The following is a 21,424-nucleotide window of genomic DNA, read 5'->3' on the forward strand; positions in this document are numbered from 1 at the left end:
CGGTTTTGGTGACTTTGAATTCAATTTAATGCGTAAAAAATTTTTTTAATCATATTATATAATAAAATTAAATTTATAAAATCTTGAAATTTCACAATTATATAAATCTACTTTACGGGGTTATATATATATATATATATATATATATATATATATATATATATATATATATATATATATATATATATATATATATATATCGATTTGGACGTAAAGTGGCCACAAACGGAACTTCACGCCCTTTTGGCACTCTACCTTATCTGTCTGTTAAAAAATTTCCTTTGGCTTTTGAAGGGCGTTATTATTACTATTAATATTATTATTACTATCACATAATTTTCTTTGAAATGAGTTTGCATTTTCTATTTGTAAATAGTATTTAAATTTTTACAATAATGTTAATATATTAGTCCCTTTCTGTACGGTAGTACTGTCAATATAACTGTTTAAAATTCAATAAAATTTAGCATGTAACTAAATGATTGTAGGATAATAATTTCGTTAAATTTTGAAGAACTACAAAGATCTGTTGAAAAAATATTGTAATTTAAATGAACAAAACTACACTGTCCTTATTTTAATAACGTTTATCCAAATTTTTCATTTTAATTAATAAGTATTAGCTAGGTGTGTGTTTTTAAAATGTTGAATCTGTTAACAATAGTTTATCTCTAAAATAAAATTTATAATACTCGCATAGACATATATTTTGGACAATAGTCCATATACTGGCCGGTATTTTACATTGATTTAGAGATTGCGTGATGCTACACACCAGAATATTTATGTCACGTTATCGGTCTTTAATTTTCGAAGCTGGTGTGTTTTACTCAGAAACTATAAAATTAGTAATATTGTTATAGAAATAGTGCTTCACTATTGTTTTTGTGTACACCCATTCTTGTTTAATAACTCTACTATTATTCTCGACATATGTGTGTTATCCTACATAAATTTACACGTACATAGTTTTGTATTTATATGTATGGATGGCATAAATAACTTTGTTGTATCGGATTTTTTGAAATAATTTATTTACATTTGAATTTGAATATAGTTATAAATATTATGTACATAAAATAGAAAAATTTTAAGTAGTCTTCTCGGATAAAAATAGTTCAATATTTCAATAAAAGTGTAGTTCGATCGAATTAACTTCAGTATGACGTTATAATTAACCTTGTATTTTAATAAGATAAGGTCGCAGTTGATTTGCAATTAACCGGGAATTATCGAGGCCATTTTTTGCCACCAGATCGTTAAATTATAATTTTTTCGCTTTTATCACATCCTCAGTGACAGTAACCATTATCATATTACATGCTTGATTGATAAGAAAAGGGAAAAAGTATAACCAGTTACTATCGCACAGTAGGGATAAATATAAAGAAAAAGAAAATGAATAACTCTTCATCTACATGGGGTGTAGAATAATGAACGTAACTTGAATTCAAGAGAATACGTCGTTTATTGATAACAACGTATAGTTGCAATATATCTTTTATTTTATCTCGTAAAATCTCTTTCTCTCTTCTTTTCTTCGATTCATATTAAATTATCTTTGTATTTATTTCTCTTTGTTAAATTAAATTTTATTTGAATATTACAATTATTACTTTATTTCTGAATTGATAAAACTTTGAATGCTAAAGAAAAAGAAATCAATCTTCTAGCAAATTCAATTAAAAACATTAAGGGTTAGGTCAAATCATATTAAGTTTTTTCAGTTCATTCAATTTATTTCGCAGTATGCGAAACTTAGTCTAGATAAAAATTATAAATTTTTCATTGAATATTTTTTTTTATTTCTTTATGTCCTTTTATCTTTATCGCAGTTTTATTTTATCGTTTTTATAGATAAATAGTATAAAAATATTGAGACTTATATTTAGACGATACTGCTCTGAAAGGTTCTAACCTACTATTTTATGAACATTATTTTTTACTACTTTACTGTGAGGTAACCTTTGGATTGAAGTGAACAAAGGTGGGAACTTGAAAAATGTCAATTATCTATTTGTAATGCATTGATATCGGAATTTAAATTTGTTAAGTCTAAATTTAATTTAAACTTGATTCTTGCTAACATTAACGTGATGTAAAAAATAGAATCAAGTAATTGATCATTTTATTTTTTTTTCTTGTTATTTCTTCTCTATCAAAGTATGTTTGTTATGTGATTCTTAGACATAATGCAGCTTATAAAATTTCAGAATGAAAATTTAGTTTTTTTTTTTATCTTTAACGCTTGAATTACAAAGTACAATGAGACAATTTATTGAACAAGAATTTATTTTTTCCTTATGTATATTAAAGAGTGTTAGTTCAAAAAACATTGCCTTTCTCAGGTAGAACATCCATGAATATTTTTCATTAATAAACTTAAGACCTACGTAATCATAGTCATAAAAAATAAGATAATGGCGAAAAGTCATCTTCATCCTCATTAAAAATTTTAAGCATCAAATATTACCATAGTCCTGCTTTTTCATTATTCTCTATAGCTTGAGCGTGAATTGGGTCGGAGATACTCAACTAAAGTTTGATAGCTTTTTGTTTATTTATTAATAATATTTAATTTATCTGCTTTATAGTAAATTCATATGAATTTTCATAATAAATATTTATCTTTTATATACTCTATTTATTATTCAATATTTCTAAATATTCTAATACACTTTAAACTTTTTCATTGACACTATAGACAAATTTCTGAGACGTTGACGTCCAAATTATTATGCTTTTGCTTTGTATCCATAGTTATAATTTATAATTGTAAATTTGTTGTATTTGAATATTTAATTTTGATTATTGAACATCTAATTTCACTTAGATTACTTATAGTAAATTTAACAATTGAACTTTTTTTTTTTTACTAATTTCTTCATTGAAATTAATAAATTTTAGAGGCTTGTCAACTGTAAATTATTTTTTTATGATTAATCTCAGAAATTATTATAATTATGACTATTTAATAAGAAAAGTAAGTATTGATAAATCATTGATCAATTGAGGAACATCTTATGGTTTAATTTTAGAATGTTTGAGGTTTTGAATAAACCAGATAATAACTTCTTTTGTTAATTAAACATTGATTTACATTAAAGGAAGTTATTAGTTTAATAATTGCCATGTCTTGATGTTATTCAAAACATCAGAATATCAACAGTTGAATCATAATTACTAATTGTCTCCTTTTCAGTACCAGCTTATTATGAATATTGTTGAGTATGTGAATTTGAATAGTAAAGAGGATCACTAGATAACAAATACCCAAACCTTTCTCTCTAGCTATAATGACGCAATTCAGTCTCGGTTTGACATTGAAGTAGTACAAATTTCTGTACCTTAATCAACTATTTCAAATTTACTTCTCTTTGTTCTTGTTGCCGTGACATTACTTGCTTATTATTAAAGTGTCATCTTATTATAACTTTACAAATGTTACAGTGGTATTAGGATTGAGATTCGAACACATGAATATGGATTTAGTGAATTTTATTTTAATTGAAACCTAATAAAATCTAAAATTATAAGATTCTACACTTTTAAATTGATCAATATTTAATCATCACCTTTTTTTTTAATAAATGCCAAAATTTAGCTTCACTACGATATTACAAATGTGCTTTTTTGATAAAATTGAAGGTTTTGTTGAAAATATTTCATAAAATCTGCGAATTTGAAGAATAAGCTAGAAAAACTAATTAGTAAGAAATTAAATTTTTCATAGAAGCAAGATCCACAGATTCGGTAGAATCTGGCGCCAAGTTCCGTTCAAATCCGTTGTAAACGGAGCGCCAGACTACCAAGTGTGTTTACCGTAAGCAGAACGATATTTTCAGGTTGCAAAATTTTATTCATTCTACAAACCTTTTTTTTCTTCAATGATACTCTATAATAATACGTTATATGTTATATTATCAATATTAATTAATAATGGTCTTTGAAAATAATAAATTCTATTTAAAATTAATTAAATTCACTGGCACAAACTATAGCGACCCAGATTTTTAGATCCTGACTTTTTTCTTATGGAGAAAGTGACATGCCACAGACTAAATAATTCGAGAATCCATGGTAATCCTTCTATAGATAGGAAACTACAGTTAGAAAAAGATATTTCACAGCTTGCACCTACACCCGCCAGGGTGCGCTAGAATTATTTCTACATAAAATATAGCTTCAAGAGGATAGTTTGTTATAAAAAATGCAGCCAACGCGAGATTTAAGTTGATACCAATTGTCAATTTTATTATAATTACAAAAATACTAAAATCCGAACAAAAACAGTTTCACTGTAAAACATCGCGCCAAGTCCACGTTCATAAGACTTTTAAGAAAAAAAAATTTTTTTTTCTTTACAAAAAGATATAAAATCAAAATATTAAAAAATCCAAGTAACCGATATGATTGTATATAATTTTCGGAAATTAAAAAACATTTTGTTGTAAATTTAAAAATTAAAGAAATAATTTTGGAACGTACTTGGTGTGCGTCATTGTGTATGTCAAATTTTTTTTCAGTCTTAGTAGATAGATTTTACGAATTTTATAAAAAGTAAAATATTTTGCAACCACGCACACTAAATACGTTCCAAAATTATATCTTTAACTTTTAAATTTACAACAAAATGTTTTTTAATTTCCGAAAATTATATACAATCATATCGGTTACTTGGATTTTTTAATATTTTGATTTTATATCTTTTTGTAAAGAAAAAAAAATTTTTTTTTCTTAAAAGTCTTATGAACGTGGACTTGGCGCGATTTTTTACAGTGAAACTGTTTTTGTTCGGATTTAATTTTCTCTAGTCATATTTAAAAATATGTATTTATATACTTTACAAAAATTATAGTCAATTTTTAGTAAATATTTTAAGATATAAAAACAATCATTAACAATTTTATTGCAATTTTTTTTTCTATCATTGCATTATTTTAAATGAAGAATATATAACCAAATATAATCAGCGCTGTAGGATTAACGAAAGTTTTTTTCATTAAAAAAAAAATAATTCAAATGATTTATTTATCAACAATCACTCATTTATATTTATATTTATAAAAGAATTAATATTATAACAAGGTGATTTTATCAGATTAATTTATGATTATTATCTTTGCTATTTTAAAATTGATTGGATTATAATTTTAAGCTCTTTTTGTTTAATTTTATTGTATTTTTACATTATTTTCATAAAAAATGATTATTTTTTTACAGAATACAAGTTTTATTTTAGTTTTTGTTTTACGCTGATTATATTTGTTTATTACAATAATAATTAGACTTAAGCTTTTCAATAGGTATTAAGCTTTTAGTTAGTATTGTTACCTAAAATTACAGAAAAATAGTGATAGTTATAGTTAAAATAATACCACAATTTCCCAATCGTATTTACTAAAAATCAATGAGAGTAAAAGAATATAGCGCAATTTACGTATACTAAAATGAGTTAAATTAGTAGGGCATAGAAAAAGTGGGTTATCCAACTTGTTCTTAGAGTAATTGAGATTGCCCTAGTTAGACTACTCCCGTAGTGAATGCTGGATTATTTATTTATAATTTATTTAACCGATAAACAATGTGTGGACTATTTTTTTTGTTATTCAAATTCATTCTCACTCAAAAGTTTTAAACTCAATAAACCAATTTAAAAACTGTAGTAACAATGCAGCCCGTAATTTTTGAATGGAAATTGAATTTACAATGCTGTTGACCTAAAAACATAACATTTTTTTATGAAATTTTCTAGTTCGAGTTACCGTATAAATTGTTTATTTTTAGTACTCAGATAAAATTATTATTGGAAGCGGTATATTGGAAACAAATAGTTTCTATAGTTCTTTATTCTCAACAATATCTGGAAACTTTACTTGTAGACGTTAAATTTTTTACAAAATAAATCATTTTTAATTTGATTAATTTTTTTTTCTTTGTTAATTATTATAAATATATTTCGTTCATAAGTAAAACTGAAGTAATTACTTGATTATCCGAGTAATACTAAAAAAAAATTCAATAACTTAATATTTGTTACTTTCATGAAATTAATTAAAAATAACGCAATTCATTATTAATTTTATTTATTAATTACTTTAATTTTATATTATAATAAAATAAAATTTGCATGTACAGCATTTTACTTACATAATACTAAAATCAGAATCACTCTAATATAATTCGATTAAAAATTAAATGGAAAAACAGCATCTTAGTACATGACAATAAACATATAAATGCAAAGCATGCAACTACCTCACTGCACGTCATATTTTCGTAAAAACAATTTTTGTATTATTTTTGCCCTTTATTAAGTTTTTATTTCCTTGAAATAATTATAATTATTATTATTTTAACTGCATAAATATTTGCTCACCCATTGTTGAAAAAAGTAAACCATTATTTATTTTGTATGGCAATAATTATTCATACAATAAAGAGTAATAATATTATTTATAGATAGTTCTGGTAATCTATATCAGTTTCGTTGAAAGTTGTTATTATTTTAGTGCACTAAAATTTCCACTTGACATAAATTCAACGATATTGCTTACATAAAAATTTGTTACGTTACGTCTGACTATAACTAGTGCAATCTACTTACGATTCCATCAATTATACTCGACATTTTATTATTCTCACTATTTATAGTGATATAGAAAATAAGTACTACTTTTGTTTTTATTTTTTCTGACTTTGATTTTATTTTACTGTTTATTTTTTTTTAGTTTTAAAATGCTTCCCAAAAAATGAATTAATCACTTTTGTAACAATTACCTATTGATTTATTATTTATTTAGGACGTTTTACAAATTACCGTAGATATGAAGAAATTGGCTTTTATTTTGACTTATAACAAAAATATAATACCTTTAATTAAATAATTTACAATGTTAAAAAATTACAATTTTGTGGCTTCAAAGTAACAAATTAACCGCCAACGTTAGTCGAGTGGTCAGAGGCGCACTTATCGCATTTAAAATTCGGCGATATGACCACAGCTATTAAAACCGAGTCTAAATAAAAATTAAATAAAAAAAAAAAGTAACAAATTGTAACTAACAAAATAATTAAGAATTTTTTATCCGATAATAATAAACAACAAAATAATTTTTATAAATTAAATCATTTGTACTGATAAAATCTCATCAAAAATATTTTTATTTGAAATGTTAAAAAAAAATCAATCTAGAAAAAAAATGTGTTCATTCCCAGACTAATGATTGACCAGCGAACAAAAAGATAAAATGAAACAGTTAACTCAACCACTTTCCGGTTTGACGTGTGCAATTGAACTTCGCCCGGAGATATTTCGTTCATAGATATTCATATAACACGTGTCACAAAAAAAATCCATTCAGTACAACTCGAGGCAAAATTACCTCAATTGGTTTATAGAACATTGACGCGTAAATTATTTAATAATTTTTTTCCAGTTTGTATGAGGTCAAAAAATCCTTTTGAAATCAACTTGATTATTCAAATAATTATTAGCAATTTTTCATTAATTATATGTCAAAATAAAAAGCTATATTTCAGAATTTTTTAAATTTTATTTAATTTTTTGCACTTTATTAAAACAGTTTTAATTCAATAATCGTATATAATGATTAATTATTACTATATCATATTTTGTGATTAATACCCTTAAAAGTTGACCTTTTACATTTGTGATTGATTGAATACATTTGCGTACTTTAGCTCGAAGTATCATTACCAAGAAGGGTGACGGGTCTCAAGTGAAGGAATCAACCGACAGCAGCACTACTATTGAAGATGACGATGTCAAAGGTATGAGAATCATTATAATTGTTCTTATAACCATTTCCTTGCCCGCATTGGCCTTTTAGTCCTGCTATTAAATAAAACAATTATTGAGAAACCTGAAAGGACTTTTGCTTCATCTATAAATATTTATCATTCTTACTCACAAGTACTGTTCTCATTTATCTTCCAGTTATTAATACAATTCACCGTATTCAATAAAATAATTTAACATTATAAAGGTCCTTTCTTTAACACAAAAGTAGCTATATTTTTTATATTAGCAAAACAGTAAAAAGTTGGACAATGTAAACGATAGATATGATATTTTAGATGTGAGTAGATATTAAAAAAAAAAAAAATTCAACACCACCTTACAGAAAAAAATTATTATATGAGGGTTATTCCACCAAATAAGAACATTTTTACGGGGCGACCCTCGCGGATTATGTTTAAAATTTATGGAGGTGTTCTCTATAATAAGAAATAAATTCCCTACAAGTTTCAGCCCTTAATATGCAGCGGTTCTGGAGTTGTGATTTTTTGAAATTTTGAAAAACAATTTTTTTTAACTTTTTTATTAATTTTTCTGATGAGGAAAACTTTTTTATTAAAATCCAAAAAAAATTTTATCTTGTGGGAAAAATTCTCAGCTTTTGAATGAAAATATCCGTTTCATCATAAACACATCAGAAGACCTTTTAAAATCCAATTAAAGTGGAAAAATTGATTTTTCCCGGTGTGCGGTGCAAAGTACATCCAATTTGACTTCTTTTTCTATAAGATCAGAGTTTTTTTACACAAAATATATGGTTTTCACGATGTGGATATTTTTTGTTCAATCACAATTAAATTAAACGTTATATCCGCTAAGTGTTATACGATTATTCGGGATAGTAAAATAATTTTCTGTTAAATATTTAAAATCTCAAACTGCTCGTTAAAAAATTGAGTTTATACGATGCAGATGGTGCTCACAACTACGATTCCATTTTCTTATTTAGGATGTAATTTTCCAAAATTTGCGAGAAATACTGATTGGATTATGGAAACTTAATCAATTTATAAAAATTTATTGAATAAATTGGTTTGTAATAATCCAACGGAATCGTGCTTCTTCAGAAGTTGTAATAGATGTCCAAACAATGAAGAAATCATTAATTACTTTCATGCATCGTTTTAAGAATCTGATGTAAATGAAATTGAAAATGTGGACATCAACCGATCGATGTACCATTGTAAACGTTATTTCAGATTCCGATGACTTTATTGATACCTTAGCGACGCAACTTGAGAAACTTTTAAAACATGATTTTATAGTGAAAATACAAAGTCGATTTTTCTCTAATGTGAAATTAAATTTGAAGAGTGGCGAATTAGCGGTAGTTTTTGACTTTGCAGAAAACTGCGTTTGTTGTGCAGGCAGCTGCCCAAGGCTATCATTGGAATAATGACCAAGCTACTATATTTCCAATGGTGGTTTACTAAAACGAAAATGAAACTATTCAGCATTTTGGCTTGGTTGGTATCTCAGATTGCCTTAAACATGACACAGTTTTGATTTATTTATTTCAAGAACAATTGATTTCTTTTTTAAGAGAAAAATTTGCTGTTATTAAAAGGATTTTTTACTTCTCAGATGGAGCACCTCAGCAATCTAAAAATAAAAAAATTAGAAAAACGGTTGACCCAAAAGGCCATTCCTGTAACTTCCCGCTAATTTCATAGCTCAAAGAGCTCAAAAGCATAGAAAAGGTATCTTTTTGAGCTCGGAGAGCTCAAAATAACTCACAGATTGTATTTTTGAGCTCGAAGAGCTCAAAAAAAGCGGCCAGGTATTAACGGAATTGGCGGGAAGTTTCAGGGATGGCCTTTAGGTTCAACCGTTTTCCTAATTTTTAACTTCCCGCTAAGAAAATCGAAGATTTTCAAAAATCGGGAAGTTATTGGTTTTACCCCGTTTTTCGAAAATCGAGTTTTCATCAGATCTCGACGTTTTGAAGTCCTAGGAAGCTTCCCTGACTACTCCCACGAGGTTGTCATTATGTGTGTGTGTGTGTGTGTGTGTGTGTGTGTGTGTGTGTGTGTGTGTGTGTGTGTGTGTGTGTGTGTGTGTGTGAAAGTATGTGAACCGCTTATAACTTTTGAACGGCTGATTCGATTTTATCATGGTTAGTGCCATTTGGAAGGGCTTGGCCAAACTTAGATTTTGAGTATAATTTGAACCGATTCGGATCAGTAGATTTGGAGAAATCTTGACAAAACTAAGAAAAAAAATTTTTTTAAATGTGGTTTTTTTTGGATAACTTTTAAACGGCTCCACTGATCGATTCCAAAAACTACACGGAGAAAAAAATTTTGCTATAGGAACTCTATAGTAGTTAGTTAGTTGTAAAAAGTTCCAGTAGGTTAACGTTTTCTTATGGTAACAATACCGTTTGGCTCCTGCAACTCTACATCGTTGAGCTCTGAGAGCTAAACGTTATTGACCTCTCACAACTCTACAGGATCGTTCTGAGACTATAACAAATTTTTGGCAGTCTGATTAATAATTTTTTTTACGATTGAGCATTTATAATTTAATAAATAAATGCGACAGAACGAATTTATATTTCCAACAATAATTGTATATGACAAATAAGAATAGTATTATAATAGAAATAAAGTAATAATAGAACTTATATTACAAATAAAAATTATTTGTAAAATAAAAATATGGTTGTCACAAAATTATCTTATTTTCTTGATTATATTAATAAATATTGGACATATAATCACTACCGTATATGCACAAGAAAAGATAAATAAACGAAAACAAATTTTATTTTGTGTTAAATGGGGTCTTTTGAATGTATTCCGATAACTTATTACTTATCACAATATATTCAACTAATAAATTTAATTAACAGTCACTGCAAATGAACCTTGAAAAACCACAAATACAAAACTGTTCTAACGAAATTCAATTTGACAAAAAAAAAACCTATTTCCTTAAATAAATAAACTGGAAACTTAATTGTCCTCATATATTTTTAATAATATAGATGAGTAACAAAATAATTCTGTTTGTAATTTTAGAAGGTTATGAAATATGTCAGCGCACTCCACTACTGCGCAACGTAGGGCGCTCCCAACTATACCCTTTGGCTCTGAGAACAATCCCGTAGAGCTCTGAGAGCTCAACAACATTGAGTTATCAGAACTAAATAACATTATGTTACTGTAACTCTACAACGAATAGTAAACTGTGTATCGGTAGTCTGGCTTGAAAACGGAACTTGGCGCCAGACTCTATCGAGTCTGTTGATAGTTGTGGTAACTCTACACTTAGGTTACCAGAACGAAATTTTTTTTTCCGTGTAATCAGCTCTAGACAATAAAAAACCAGGTCGATCGCCACCCAGCTGGTCAAAATCGGTTGATTCGTTCGAGAGATATCATGAACGAAAGAAAACCGAAAAAAGTGTTTTTTCGGGATTACTCCGAAATTTTTGGTTTGATCAATTAAAACCTAAAAACAACTTATGAGGACAATAAAACTGCGACGAATGCCGCCAACCGCGTGAAAATCGGTTGATCCATTCAAAAGTTATTGCGGTTTGAAAATTCCAAAAATAGTGTTCTATGAAACTTCTATCAGACTTTTGAGCTGGGAGAGCTCAAATGTATAGAAATATTATCTCTTTGAACTCAGCGAGCTCAAAATATCATACAAATTATATTTTAAGCTCAAAAATCTCAAAAATATCATAAGTACAATTTTAAGCGCCCAGGTATGGAATTAGCGGGAAGTTGCAGGGATGGCCTTTAGGGTGAACCGTTTTTCTAATTTTTTTTTTTTGTAGCTTTTTTGAGATTTCTCAAAATCTACTGGTTTGAATCGGTCCAAATTGTATTCAAAATCTAAGTTTCAAAAATTATTCAAGTTCAAAAGTTATAAGAGGTTTACATACGGCCACACACACAGATACAAACACACACACACACACACACACACACATACAGACATACGGACATCACCGCGGAAACATTTGGGGATGCTTCCTAGGACCTCAAAACGTTAACATCCGTTGAAAACTCGATTTTCGAAAAACGGGGTAAAACCAATAACTTCCCAATTTTTGAAAATTTTCAATTTTCTTAGCGGGAAGTTAAAAACATTTACTAATTTATGTTATCATTATGCTGACTTTAGAATCATCGCTGAGTGGCATTTTTTTGCGACTGCCCATGGCAAAAGACCATGCGACGGGCTTGCAGGTTCAGTAAAACGACATGCTGCTATAGAGCTTCATTGCAAATGGAAAATAAAAAACATATACTGACACCACAAGATTTTCATTCCTGGGCAATCAAGAATTTTACAGGCGTTGATTTTACTTTCATAACGAATGATGATTATTTAGACAAAAAAAAATGTGTTAGACGTACGATATTTTTCATCAAAAACGGTAAAGGGTACACAGACATTGCACACTTTTACCAATAAATGATGAAATTGGATATGCTTTTATTAAAACTGTATCAACATCTGAAAGAAGTTCAAAAATAAAAGTACTTTAATTATAAAGATTTTACGTTTAATTCAATTGTGATTGAACAAAAAATATGCACATCGTGAAAACCATATATTTTGTGTAAAAAACTCTGATCTTTCAGAAAAAAAAAGTCAAATTGGATGTACTTTGTACCGCACACCGAGAAAAATCAATTTTTCCACTTTAATTGGATTTTAAAAGGTCTTTTGATGTGTTTATGATAAAATGGATATTTTCATTCAAAAGCTGAAAATTTTTTCCACAAGATAAGATTTTTTGTGGATTTTAATAAAAAAGTTTTCCTCATCAGAAAAATTAATAAAAAAGTTAAAAAAAATTAGAAAAACGGTTGACCCTGAAGGCCATCCCTGCAACTTCCCGCTAATTCCATACCTAGGCGCTTAAAATTGCACTTATGACGTTTTTGAGCTCTTCGAGCTCAAAAATACAATTTATGTGTTATTTTGAGCTCTATAAAAAATTTAGAACAAAAAAATTGATCTAATGAAAAATTTCGGAGTTATTACAAAAAAACACTTTTTTCGATTTTTTTCGACAACGATATCTCACGAACGCATCAACCGATTCTGACGCTCTATGTGGCGATCGATGCGGGTATTCAAAGTTAAGAGCTGATTAGTTTTTGAAGTTGATCGGTTGAGCCAATTCGAAGATATTTAAAAAAAATGAAAAAAAAAAATGTCGCAGTGATTTTAAAAAAACACTTGTTTTCAAATCTTTTATTGACGATATCTTTTGAACTAATTAACCGATTTCTACGTTTTTGGCGGCAATCGACGCGGTTTTTTAAGCTCTATAAATTATGCTATGTCATCAAAAGTGATCCGAGAAGAAATGACGAAGTTATGTGAAAAAAACACTTTTTTCGGTTTTTTTCGGTTTTCTTTCGTTCACGCTATCTCTCGAACGAATCAACCGATTTTGATCGGGTTGACGCCGATCGGCGTGGTTTTTCAAGCTTAAGGGCGGATTAGTTTTTGAAGTTGATCGATACAGCCGTTTAAAGATATTCCAAAAACTACTTTCAAAAATGATTTTTTCTTATTTTTTAAGATTTTTCAAGATTTCTTAAAATCTATCGGTCCGAATCGGTTCAAATTCTCAGGAAATCTAAGTTCAGCGTAGCCCTTTCGAATGGCACCAACCGCGATGAAATCGGTTAAACCGTTCAAAAGTTATAAGCGAGTCACATAGTCACACACACACACACACACACACACACACACACACACACACACACACACACACACATACATACAGACATAGTGACAACATCGCGGGGGTAGTCAGGGAAGCTTCCTGTGACCTTCAAACGTCGAGATCTGATGAAAACTCGATTTTTGCCAAACGGGGTAAAAACAATAACTTCCCGATTTTTGAAAATCTGAGATTTTTAGCGGGAAGTTAAAAATTTGTTTTCAAAATTTCAAAAAATCATAACTCCAGAACCGCTGCATATTAAGGGCTGAAACTTGTAGGGAATTTATTTCTTATTATAGAGAACACCTCCATAAATTTTAAACATTATCCGCGAGGGTCGCTCCGTAAAAATGTTCTTATTTGGTGGAATGACCCATAAATAAAAAATCTTGCGTAATACCTATAAACATCCGTTTCTCAATGCTTCATGCGCCATAGTCTAGAGAAAATGTAGTGAAATAGGTTATAGAGCTCCCACGTAGTCCCTCTATAGATATTAATTGATAAAAAACTACCTTACACTTAATATTAATTGTAACAATAATAATCGGTTTAAAATTATTTATTTACTTTTTAGTATTTAGACACCATATTTTATTTTTCCACTTTTTATGCCTATCCGCCACGAGTTATCGTAAAGTAGTATCGAATGTTTATTGCATAAGATATAAATATCTTATGATAGATCACAAAAAGTGCAGTTATCACTAAATTAATCGTAGCAGTACATCCCTTAGAAAAAATCCGGTTCCACCAAATGCTATTAAAGTTCACATAATTTTTATTTATTTGTTTCGAATAAATACTATAACTATTTTTGTATAATTATTATATCGGCAATCTTTTTCCTGGGACAAAAAGAAATTATCTATGAAGAAAAATGGAGCAAAAATATTTTTATGTTTCTACAATTCCCTCACAGCTTTAGTTTCTATTGTTGATTGATTATTTGTGTGTGCATAATGACTGGCAGGCAAATTTGAATTTGGAATATTTGGAAAGATATGTGTAGACTTTTAAATAACCAAGCCAAATTTATATAGGTACGACGAGTGACATAAAATATTTTAATAATAATTTTATTATTAATTAATAGTGATACTGACTATTGAATATCGGTGTATTGTGTGTAACAAGGGATATTTAAAACCGATGATTGAAGTAGACAGTCAGGTATCCCGATAACTTGACATATCTGACCATCAAAGCCTCTGTTATGAACCAAATAATTAATTGATTATAATTTATAATATTGTATTAATTATTCTGCCATGGAAATATCAAACAGAACGTTACCTACTCACATCGCAATAATTTAATAAGCTATTTAATCGCATATTATTTAATTAATTAGTGATAGACTGAAGGTAACAATTAAATACGAGGAAGAGAGAAAGAGAATCGGTGAAAAAGTCATTACAACTAAAACAGTCGGTCTACGATGGTTCATCTTTTTATCAGTTAAAATGTTCCTATCTAACGATCAAACATAGAGTTTAAAATCGTTTTCTACCCTTTTGACTAGACTTTAATATCGAAAATAATTTTCACTTCTGATCTTCAAAACTTTTTATTTCTTGAGCTATTTCTAGCCTCCCTTGATTCAGTTGATAATTTTATTATAAATTAATTATTTTTATTTCATCGAAGCGTAAAATAATCGTAATACTAATAGTTATATAAGTCTAAATGTTTATTAACAGTATGCAGAGGTACTAGAAAATTTGTGCGCTGACGCGTATTACTGCAAGCTGACTGTTTAGAAACGTCATTATGTAAATAGAGATCTTGTATCTTTTTCATGGAAAATTTTCACATAATCCCTTTGTAAGATAATTTTTACTTTTACAACGACGTTCTTAATCACGTTGCTGCATTAATACATGTCTCGGGTTACCTTTGCCTCTCAGTAGGGTACTATAATTTTCGCAATTAGCTCAAAAAAATTCTTTTTCGTGTAGTACTATATTGTTTAAAATTTTTAAATTTTTACTGTTATTGATAACAAAGATTTTTCACTTCCCGCTAAGAAAATCGAAGATTTTCAAAAATCGGGAAGTTATTGTTTTCACCCCGTTTTGCAAAAATCGAGTTTTCATCAGATCTCGACGTTTGAAGATCACAGGAACCTTCCCTGACTATCCCCGCGAGGTTGTCACTATGTCTGTATGTATGTATGTATGTATGTATGTATGTATTCGTGTGTGTGTGTGTGTGTGTGTGTGTGTGTGTGTGTGTGTGTGTGTGTGTGTAAGTATGTGAATCGCTTATAACTTTTGAACGATTGAACCGATCGGAATCTACCAAACGGCGTTCTAAAGAGTTCCCTCAAACTTAGATTTCCTATGAATTTGAATCGATTCAGACCGATAGATTTTGAGAAATCTCAAAAAAAATCGGAAAAAAATTTTTTTTGAAAGTGGTTTTTTTGGAATGTAATAATCGGTTAATTGGTTCGAGAGATATCCTCGACGAAATATTTGGAAACAAGGATTTTTTTAACATAACTCCGACATTTTTTGGAATAACTTTCAAACAGCTCTACCGATCGATTCCAAAAACTAATCAGCTCTTAACATAAAAAAACCACGTCGATCGCCGCCGGTCCGGTCGAAATCGGTTCATTCGTTCGTGAGTTGACGAAAGAAAACCGAAAAAAATGTTTTTTCAGAATTACTCCAAAATTCCTGGTTCGATCAAACTAAACTTACAGATTTTTCATGAGGCTTAAAAAATTGCGTCGAATGCTGCCAACCGCGTAAAAATCGATTCATTTATTCAAAAGTTATTGCAGTTTGAAAATTTTAAAAATTGTGTTTTGTCAAACTTCTATCAGACTTTTGAGCTCGAAGAGCTCAAAAGCATAGAAAAGCCATCCCTTTAAGTTCAGAGAGCTCAAAACAACACATATATTGTATTTTTGAGCTCGGAGAGCTCAAAAACATCATTAGTTCTATTCTAAGCACCTAGGTATGAAATTAGCGGGAAGTTGCACGGATGGCCTTCAGGGTCTACCATTTTTATAATTTTTTTTTTATTAAATTCACCGCAATAGTAATTGAAAACTTGAGATTTTTTAACAGTATATTGAAACGGGTGTCTTGTTTCCATTGGTCGCCCCTTTTTACTCTTTAAGGGCGCCACTGGATTTTTGGACTCAGTATCCAGAAACTGGACCAGAACATGGAGTGAAAGGTCAGGGTCGTGAGAGATTGCTGAAAGGAACCAAAATTTAAACACAGAAATTCGTTTAACAAAATTATTTATTTATCCAATCCCTTTTACAATTGAAATAATGGCTAAAATAACAATATATAAAATTTCATAGATTAAAATTCAAACTCACGCCCCACTCTCATACAGTATATTTCGCGCTGTCCAGCTAGACCCTCACGTGGCTGTAGTACCCGATGCCTACTGGACTCTCACGTTACTCTATATACTTTGCGCCGTCCCCTGGACCCTAACGCTACTCTAGCTTAGTTCACGCGGTCTCACGGACAATCACGCCACTGAGCTGGACCCTGATGTGACTACACACGCTGTCCCCCAAACTTGACGCTACTCTAAGAGAACTACTCCGAAGCCAGAGGAGCATACCATGAAACCGAGATAGTCTCTTTACTCACACACAACCACACTATATTCCTTAAATTCCAATAATAATAACGCTTGATTCCAATTTATAAATAATTTTCCAAAATATTATTTTTCTAATTATAATATTAAAATTTCCTAATGATCATTTTCCTAATTATAAATTACAAATTCCTATTATCTAAACTACTGCCGTATTTTCAATTACTATAACAATAATTATCCAAAGTACAATTCCAAATTATCAAGGATTAAATCTATTTATTATGTCCGAGAATTACTAAATAAATTTTAATCTTTATTTTAGTAAAAATTAAACAAATTCCGATAATTGAGTAAACTTAAATTTTGCCTAAATTATTTTTATTTAACCCTTCAATACCCTCGCTATGAGAATTTTTCTCACGCAACAACATTCAACTTATAGGATGTCGCTGCAGTGCAAGTGAGACACTAAAAAAAAACGAGGGCACTGAAGGGTTAATTCAAATCATTTTATTTAATTCTGAGCCATTTTATTTAATCCATTTATCATCGGTAAATTTTATTAAATTTTATTTTCATTGTAAATGTGAAATTATGACAAAAGATTATTCTATTATATTTTATTTTATGTCTCTTGAAACTTAAACCTTATTTTACTTGAGTTTATTTTGTTTTAACCGAACTAAGACTTTTGTTTCGACCTTGAGTGTCCTCTATTCAGCGTTCTCGCGCGGGACAAGATGGCTGACGCTCTCGCTCGGTCTTGCGTCTCTGTCGCAAGTTTTTAGTGTAATTTTTTTTCTGACGAATTTTTATAATTTTTATTTTCTACCCTTTTTTTACTAAATAATTTAGATTAACAATTATATTGATTTTAATGATTATTTCCTGACTCTTGATTTATTTAAATTATGACAAATATTAAATAATGCGCCAAACAATTTATTAAAAGAATTTTAGTGTGAAATAAATTTTTGTCTTAAATAATTCTAATTTAGCGGTTTACTCAATTCTATTTCTACTGGCTTAAGCCAAATTATTGTCCAAAGATTCTCAATAAATAAATTTTACACATGTCATAAGAATCTGGAATTAATAAACCGAATTAAATTCCTGGTATTACTAATTCAGACTGGCCTATGTGTAAAATAAGTAGTGACAAAGACAAATTATTTTTCTTAACAAATTAATCAATAACCCGAAATAAGTCCTAGTATTATTAATTAATTGTTTTATAATTTTTCTAATTTTAATACTTAAAATTGATACTTAAAAAAACTAACGATTGCGACCGAGCACGAAATGGCGGTGACCTTCAGCCGACATGTTGCCTGGCTGGCGCCGCAGACCCGAGAGATAATTAACTCGTTATTTGTACCTGGAGTTTTTATAATTTTATTTGCACTCCCTCGGTGAGCTGCAACTCCTCGTCTTTGGGTACTGGTGTGAATTCTCCCTGGGTGAGGTAGTCTCGGTTTGGCGGCAAAACTCTGGTCACCATCACTCGCTCTCTGGATATTTATAACGCCTTAGCTGGATGTTTTAGAAAAATTTGTGTGTCGTCCAGTCGAGCCACTCGGTCACAATGAGTCTTACCAAATTTTGTTCTTCCTTTCTTGCTTCCTCTGCTCTCCCCACTACCACTACGCCGGCTTCTCCACCTTGGGGCCTTTCTTACTAGCTCCAAACGAGCTTTAGATCACAGCGCACTGTGACCTGTCGATAAATAACTGAGTACTGAAATAGGGGAATTTACCGGGTAACGATCACTCCGTTACAATGTATTACCTGACTTTGCATATTGTTAAAATGTTTTATCGGATTAGAATGTTTATAAAATAAGACGAAATTTTATAAGGTAATATGCAAAAATGATTCATAACACTACTAGTAGAATAATAAATGAATCATTAAATGGGATTAAATTAGGTCACAATCCATTTTCGTAGATATATAAGACACATTGTTATTTTCACGTCGTTTGATCAATTATTATTATTATTATTATTATTATTATTATTATTATTATTATTATTATTATTATTATTATTATTATTATTATTATTATTATTATTATTATTATTATTATTATTATTATTATTATTATTATTATTATTATTAATATTAATATTATTATTATTATTGTTATTATTATTATTATTATTATTATGTTTATCATGCGAACACGTAACACTAATCAATTTAATTCAGCAAAATATTTCATTATGTCACATACCTTCCTCATTGATCTCATACCTTCTTAACATTGTTTAACATGCAGAATTTAGCTTCTTCAATGCTTAAACATGATAATTTTTTTATTGCTTTTTCATAAGATTGTTGACTAACCGAAAATTAACAATTTTTTGTTGATAAATCATCCGTAAATAATAAGTAAATATAAAATTTCATTTCGAATTATTGTTTTAAATAATGAAAACTTTATCTATCGCTTATTTTCTTCCATTATTATCTTGATTATTCTACTAACACTTAATAAATTAATCAATTTTAATTGCTTTATATTTTTAATATTTTAATATTTAAGCCATAATTTAAGCCATAATAATTAAGCACATAATTCGATTTAAATCACTTTTACGTAAATTCTTTATCTTAATTAATATTTACTATTTTCGCTGTTTTTAATAATTTACTAAGCAAAAATTAGAGTGAATGATTTTAAATTATAAAAAATTAATAATTAAGAGTTAGTGCGTGAAATTGTATTTAATACTGGCTTTTAATAGTAGATAAAATTAATACACACAATCGAGGGTTTTATTGATAACATATACACCGACTCAAAATGTATAAAAATTGAAAATTATTATTTAAACAAAATGAATTTTTCATATAAATATTAATTTCATAAATACAATAATATTCACTTTCGTTTTTTTTTATCATGCACTTAACTTAACAATATTTAAATAATAATTTAAAGACAATTATTGCATGGGAACGTGAATCAAAATAACTCCCCGGGGTCAGTTGTTCAGAATGTTGTCTAATCGTTAGATATTTAGACACTTTCCATTTGCCCCGGGTATTATTGTGAACTATATTACTTTCTTATATTAGTCCTTCTATGTCAAATTTATCAAAAATTGAATGAATAAAATCTCAGACTTTTTAAATTTTTATGAATAAAGTGTATCATATATCATGAAAAACTGTCGTATAGATGATTTTATAGAATAAAATGATTTCAATATATTCAAAAATAAAAAAGCGGTTGAATATAAAATTATATCGAATAGATGATATAAAAATAAGTAATTTTGGTCCGAAATATTTTTAGTCATGACTTGAATAAATTTTTTTTTCTCTACGTAATCAGAAGTCTATTCAGAACCCAAAGAAATCCAATTTAAAGGTTAAAAAAGTTTAAGTACATATTCAAAAAGACAAAAACTATATTGACTATACATTTCATGAAAAAGGATATCATTTCAGTAATACTTGAAAATTGTTAAATTCAATATTTTGACGATTTGACATGGACTGACCCAGTTGAATTTATTTAAATTTTACTGAGCAAAAATTTACATTACCAAAAAAAAAAAAATACCACCGTTATAACAGATACATCTCTATATCAGGTTATACTTTTTTCATATTTTTTATATAAATTAATTAATGAATACTCTTTATTTGTTTTTTTTTTTACTGAATATATCATCTTCTTTATCTGTCTTCCTCTCTGTATATTTTCTTCACACTCTATAATCAACGTGCACAGTCTGTAGAAAAATGCACTGCTAAATCACTCGGATAATTATTCGATAAGAAAGAAAAAATTAACGACCACCTCATAGAACGATTTAAAATATGTTACCTTTTAAAAAAAAAAAAAAAATGTTTTGAACGAAAGTAAAATGCACTGTTTCATATCCCAAATTTTTTGAGCATAAAAATTATCCTACCCAAATAAATACTGTTTAGTACTATACTGAACAATAATAATATTCACAAAATTAGTATTTGTTCACCTAGAACTAATTATTTTATCCACATAAAATATAAAAATAAAACGATGAATGAAGTCATCACAGAAATTATACAATGGCTATAAGTAATAATGCATAATATTAAATCCTCATTCTCCGAGCATTCATTTGATAATATTATTTAAATTCTATCTGGATAATCTTCTCTGAGAACTTTACTCAAAACATCTCTACTTTATAAACTTTATCCGTAATATATTTAAACCACAATTATACCTTTAAATAATATTTTTATTGGAGTCGTAAATAATCCATTGCTTTCCACAATGCATTAAAGTTGTCATTAGACATTAAACTTTAATA

The 21,424-nt window shown here is 28.5% G+C and overlaps 1 protein-coding gene across 26 annotated transcripts in view; it reads left to right on the top strand.

Annotated features, from left to right (window-relative positions):
- Window positions 1-21,424, top strand: part of LOC123271836 (calcium/calmodulin-dependent protein kinase type II alpha chain) — a gene marked incomplete at its 5' end in the record, with an annotated part of 80,968 nt that overhangs the window by 46,702 nt on the left and 12,842 nt on the right. For all 26 annotated transcript variants that reach the window (XM_044738323.1, XM_044738332.1, XM_044738350.1 and 23 more), the window contains 1 exon segment: window positions 7,705-7,794. In XM_044738323.1, the coding sequence (XP_044594258.1) occupies window positions 7,705-7,794 (90 nt within the window).

The sequence above is a fragment of the Cotesia glomerata genome, linkage group LG1 (assembly GCF_020080835.1).
Source record: "Cotesia glomerata isolate CgM1 linkage group LG1, MPM_Cglom_v2.3, whole genome shotgun sequence".
In the NCBI taxonomy this organism is placed as follows: domain Eukaryota; kingdom Metazoa; phylum Arthropoda; class Insecta; order Hymenoptera; family Braconidae; genus Cotesia; species Cotesia glomerata.